The sequence below is a fragment of the Zea mays genome, chromosome 6 (genome assembly GCF_902167145.1).
Source record: "Zea mays cultivar B73 chromosome 6, Zm-B73-REFERENCE-NAM-5.0, whole genome shotgun sequence".
Taxonomy (NCBI): Eukaryota; Viridiplantae; Streptophyta; class Magnoliopsida; order Poales; family Poaceae; genus Zea; species Zea mays.
This window is the reverse complement of record NC_050101.1, coordinates 44,951,217-44,956,735: the sequence shown is the minus strand read 5'-3', so window position 1 is coordinate 44,956,735 and position 5,519 is coordinate 44,951,217. Positions and strand designations below refer to the sequence as shown.

At 50.8% G+C, this 5,519-nt stretch overlaps 1 protein-coding gene across 2 annotated transcripts; it reads right to left on the bottom strand.

Moving 5' to 3' along the window:
- Nucleotides 1-1,653: 1,653 nt before the first annotated feature.
- LOC103629246 (dof zinc finger protein DOF3.6-like) lies at nucleotides 1,654-4,025 on the bottom strand. Of its 2 annotated transcripts, none has more exons than XM_008650418.3 (2): nucleotides 3,281-3,645; nucleotides 1,654-3,194 (listed from the first exon to the last, which is right to left on the bottom strand). In XM_008650418.3, exon 2 carries the CDS (start codon nucleotides 3,087-3,089, stop codon nucleotides 2,151-2,153), a length of 939 nt encoding a protein of 312 aa, XP_008648640.1. In that variant the 5' UTR covers nucleotides 3,090-3,194; nucleotides 3,281-3,645; the 3' UTR covers nucleotides 1,654-2,150. The 2 variants fall into 2 exon arrangements, with proteins under 2 accessions (XP_008648640.1, NP_001307851.1); NM_001320922.1 differs by lacking the exon at nucleotides 3,281-3,645 and adding an exon at nucleotides 3,655-4,025 and having other exon boundaries at nucleotides 1,675-3,194.
- Between the last annotated feature and the right edge of the window lie 1,494 nt (nucleotides 4,026-5,519).

Below are 5,519 nucleotides of genomic sequence, written 5' to 3'. Positions count from 1 at the left end.
CAGTCCAGTCCCTCCCTCCCATGACGACGGTCGACCACCATGAATGACCCTTCTCCTTCCTTCGTCCTAGTAGCTAGATACCTACCTATCAGCTGAATAGCTGATGATGCTCCTAGCTAGTCCCGGCCGTCTCTCTCTCTCTCGTCATGCGTCTCTCTCTCCCCTCTAAGCCGTACCCTGCTTGCTGCTTTGCTGCCTCGCTTCCTTTCGCTTTCCTCTACGTCCGTACCTGCACCTCTGCCGGACGGCCGGCCTCGTGCTCTCGGGAACACCGTTTGCACACTCTGCATATATTGCTTCGCTCTAAGCACAATCATCCTGCTACTGCTATCTCTGTGTTTGTTCCATCTCAAACTTCTATGCAACTTGTAAACGACACACACACTGAGATCATCTATCATGCATGATCGATCTATCCTGCTGGGCATGCAGCATGCAAGCATTCTCAGTTCATCACCGGCCGGCCGTCGTCGGCATCCATCCTCGTCCTTCTCGCTCCTCCATATATAGATATAGGAATAGATATATGCCCTCGAATCATTCCAAGATCATCCACACGCATCGATACATGCGCGCCCCTAGCTACCTGGCTGTGGCTTACGTGTCATATCATATCATATGGTATCTGCTACCAGATCCATCCCAAACTCATGAACAATTCTCCTTCTTTTCAGTACCCACCTTCCCTTTTGCTTTATTCTATGCCAGCAGTGCCATGCATCATGAGCATCTATCTTGTCCTTACATGCATAAGCTATATAGTATAAGATGCTAATTATATGCGTGGCGATTAGAGTAATTATACTAGTTCATGACACTACTTATATATGCGCTGCTGTGTGCATATGTCTACTCTGCTAGCTTAATTCTACATGCCTAGCTATATATCGTATGTGTATAGATTCATTTATTATTGTCAGCATTTTGTGCATATATATGTAATTATTTGCAAGTAAGAACAGCTGCTACAAGGCTATGTCTAGTCAGATGCATGAGGATCTCTGTCTCATTCCTCTTTTCTCTCTCTCTACCTAGATGTGTGCAGTGCTGACTGCAGAGCTCATCAAGCTAGATGGTCTTCGTTGAACACAAAAGACCTTGGATTTCGTCGAGCTTGCTTTAGGACGTGCATGCCAGCACAGTAAAAAGATGTTAAAGTAAAAGGTAAAAAAAACAAGAGCAATGCACGCTAAAAGGCTAAAATGTCCGTAAATTACTGACAGGCACTAGTAGTATATTGCATGCTCGTCAAACACCTAATTAAATTCTATATATACTGACATCATGTGCACGCATGAAATTGATGATTATATGCGCGCTTCATTTCTTCTCACTAAGGGCTAGATTGACAACTCAATTTCTTAAGGGATTTTCTAAACTAATTTTTCTCGAGAAAATGAAAATCACTCGGAAAAAGGGGTTACCATAACTAGGCCTAAATATATATTTCTCCGCCGGCCTATGATACCTCCATATAGTACATGATGGTCAGATTAATGAGCATACGCATCTAAGTGATTTATTTGTCATGATTAGCTAATCCATGCACAGTTGCACCATTGCTCAGATTCACCCATCATGCAAAACTCCTCCCATTTACAGTCAAATGAATAACAACTCTGTCCATGCACGTGAATATGCATAGAGAGATAATTATATATAAATATAAAGTTAGGGTGGGGTTGAATAATTGACATATATATGATAGGTGTTTTCGTTAACAAAATGATGAACGTACACCAGTACACATTACTTGACCACAAATGATCGATAGTAGTAGTAAACCCTAACAAAGGGATCAGATAAAAAAGCAGCAGAAGAAGAAACATAAAACAAGTGACCATGCTAGCAGCTATAATGAAGTAGCAGCTGTAGACACTAGTAATATTTGCGCATGATCAGCATCCAAACCGAGCCTCTCCTCCCTCCAGAGTTTCTTCTTGAAAGCAAACATTGCAACAAGTGCATGCATGCTACTGGTCTTTTCTATATGATCATAACAATACCATCGATCACACAGACAGAGACACTCTATCTCTAGGCTATATTTGTAGGAAACGAACCGATACGATCGTAGCACGACGTCGTAGTAGCTAGCTATAGCAGGACACTTGAATTGTTGAGCTCTCGATCGATCGATCGGCCGGCCATTACAAGAGATGGTTACCTGCAGCAGCATTGGTGGAATAGGAAGTGTAGCCACCAGCAGCAGCCAGGTGATTGTGTTGTTGGTCGCCGTACATGGCTCTTGGTGCCGCGGGGTAGCTCTCCCTCTTGGTGGCTTGCATCATATGGAGCGCCTCTCCGGCAGACGACCCGTCTTCTCCGCCGCCGCCACCGCCACGGCTGTTATCACTGGTGGTGTCTAGACCTAGCTGGAACATCCCTCCTGGCGCCGCCATCGCCATGGCCAGAGGTGGCCCCAGCGGGCCCTGGTCCATCGCATGCAAGAACGGGAAGCTCTGCATCTGCTGCACCCTCCACTGCTCCAGCCCGCCGACCGAGTGCGGGTAGCAGGCCGCGCCGATGGAGCCGGGCTTCCCCATGGACGATATGCCGGAGAAGCTGGAGCCGAGGCTCATTGCGTCGAAGTCGGCTAGGCGCAGCAGCGGCGGCAGCATGGGCAGCATGCCGCCGCCGGGCCCGGCGTGGAGCGCGTTGGTCGTCATCGTCGTGGTCGCGGTGCACGCGGCGGCCGACGACGCCATGGACCCAGCGGGAGGCTGCTGCATCGCGCCGGTGGCAGCCCCGGTCCCGGCGGCCGCGTGCTGCTGCTGCTGCTGCTTGGGCTTGGCGCGCTTGGCGTGGCGGCGGTATCCGCCGCCGACCGGCACGTTGCGGAGCGCGCCGCCGCGCGTCCAGTAGCGGCGGCAGGCCCGGCAGAAGTGGCGCGGCTGGGTGAGGGAGTAGTTGTTGAAGTAGCAGAACTTGGTGTTGGTTGAGTCGCAGCGCGGGCACTTGAGCCCCGGCTCCGGCAGCGGGATCCTCGCGAGGCGCGCGCGCTCCGCCATGGACATGGGCTTGGCGGGGCCCCCAACCTGCCCCCCGCCACCACCTCCTCCTCCTCCATCGGGAAGCGCTCCCCCCATGATTGGTTGCTGGAGGAGCTCATGATTGGCGTCGCCGCTGCCGCTGACGGCAATCTGCAGGTGGCCGTGGCCTTGCTGCTGGTGGTGGTGCTGCTGCTGCTGGTGCTGCAAAATCGAACCAGGGTAAAGATGAGAAAAGGAAATGAATAAAGCATCAATAGATAGGAGATGGGTGGAACAGGAAGATATACGATCGAGTCAATCAATAATAAATAAAAAGCTGAAGATTTCAATTCGTCGTTCAAACTGCGCAGCTAGTATATACTAGCAGCAGTCGATGAGTATATAGTATCAGTGTGACGTTGGATCAGGATAGCAAGCAAGCCCTAGGTAGAGAGTATTCTCTTCTTTTGAGCTATATTAGTCCTGTCGCAGATAGATAATATATACGTCTCGCGCAGCAGGATGCACTGCAACTTTCTTCGATCCGGCCGCCTTTTGATTATTCGTGTGCTGCTAGCTTGTTCAAAAGAGAGATCTTTGGGGAAAGAAAGAAAGGAAGGAAGGAAGAAAGAAAAGACCGAAGATGCAAATCGCGATAGAGAGATGTTTGAGGAAGGATTACCTGGTTATCGTTCCAGCTCGAGGAATCCTGCAGGAAGGCAGGGGGGAAGATCATGGTGGTGGTGGTGGTGGTGGGTACTGCGGCGGAGATAGATGCTATGCTATTGCGATGTGCTAGCTTAGCTGTCGTCGTCCCGGCCCGCCCCGCCCGGTGCGCGCTGCGATGGATGGATGAATCGGCGGGGGGAAGGAAGCGTATACGTCGCTGTGCTTGTGCGTGCTAGGGTTTGCCTCTCTCTCTCTCAGCAGCTCAGCTCAGCTAGCGTGCTTTCCCCCTTGCGGACGGATGGATGGTGCTGGGCGCGTGGGACAGTGACTGGGACGGCGACGCGGAGATAGTGGGAGGCCGGGGAGCTGAGGCTTGATGGTGACGGGAATCAGCTAGCGAAGGCGAAGGAGGAGACGGCGGCGAGGAGAGGAGAGGAGGGGAGGGGAGGGTGTGGGCCGGCGTGGGAGAGAAAGAGAAAGTGAAGCTGAGACGGAGACAGGGATGATATCAGTGAGTGATGATGATGATGAGTGAGGGCTCAGCTCAGGTGGGACCCACACTGCCTCAGCCAGGGAGCCCAGTGAAGGAAGGAGAGAGGGCAATAAAGCATGGAAAAGTGGGCCTGCGCTGTTCTGTCTGTCTGTCTCTCTGTGTGTGTAGCCTTATTTTTTGTGCTCCTCCTGCTGCTTTTCCCCCGCTCTTTTTCCGTGGCGCTGATCGTCACCGACGACCCATCCACCAGAAGGCAGCAGGCTCGTCTCTGTTATGCGTGTGTGTTAATTCATTCGCTAGCTGCATACAAACAAAACCAACCCATCTAATTCGTTAGCTGTGATGTGATGAGCCAATGTACTACTCTATATGGCATGCTCTCCTGTTTCATACCTAACACTAGTGGTAAGAGGGTCTGCAGCGGCGGACTCTATCCCTCCGCTCCCCTATTATTGTTTATCTCCTAGAGGCTACAGTAACCCTCTTCCTCCCATAACTCCCTATTATTGTTCATCTCCTAGGGGCTACATTAACCCCCTTCCTCCCGTAACACAGCTCGCTAAGTTTCCCCTGCGGTCGCTTCTCGCGGACGCTTACGCGCCGCGCCCTGGCGAAGAAACTTCTTGGTCAGCTTCGCTGTGGCTCGACACTTCTGTGGACCTCGGCGAGCGCGGGCGACGCGATGTCGGATCTGCCGAAGAAGGCCGATTTGGATCGAGTGGACCTCGGCGGCGAGCAGGAGCAAGTACACGACGACGAGGCCGTGACAAAGCAATCCCGTGTGCGGAGGAGGAGCAAGCACCGACATATCCAACTCCGCCGAGGCTGTTCTTCGTCGCCGCATCCGTCTCCTCGACGACATCCTCAGATCCAGATTTCCCCCCTTCGCTTCTCACTCTTGGACCGCTGATCTTGCCTTCCTCAGCTACGAAGCACATCTCAATCTGGCTCCCAGGTTAATCCGTGTTCGTTTGGTTTAGGATTTTGTACGTTCTTAGTTTCGTAGTTAAGCCCAATAATTCGGTAAGGATCCATTTGGAACACTTGCAGCAGTAATAGTCTAAAGATGGATCTGGTTAAAGAACCCCATTTTGCCGCCAACCGTTAAACATTGTCATAATCTAGGTACTAGTCCATTCCATATTTCCTACTCCTGCCAGTATGTGTAGTTTGCGATTATATTTTCCTTTAGGGTTTAGGGTCGTGCAACACATTCATAGAACCTTTGATTTGCTTATTACACATATATGTGCTCAAATCCAAGGTTAAGCCGTAAACCTTATAAATAATGTTTGGCAAGTCCTAGGTACATCTAGAGTTCATAAATTAATTTTTGCACTACATATCACATCATGCATACATGTTTCAGTATTGTGCCTGATGTT

Excerpts from the sequence above, each read along its gene's own strand:
- LOC103629246 (NM_001320922.1), bottom strand. The coding sequence starts at position 3,708 with ATGATCTTCCCCCCTGCCTTCCTGCAGGATTCCTCGAGCTGGAACGAT. Across the intron at positions 3,195-3,654 it reads CGAGCTGGAACGATAACCAG|CACCAGCAGCAGCAGCACCA; the intron begins GTAATCCTTCCT and ends TCGATTTTGCAG.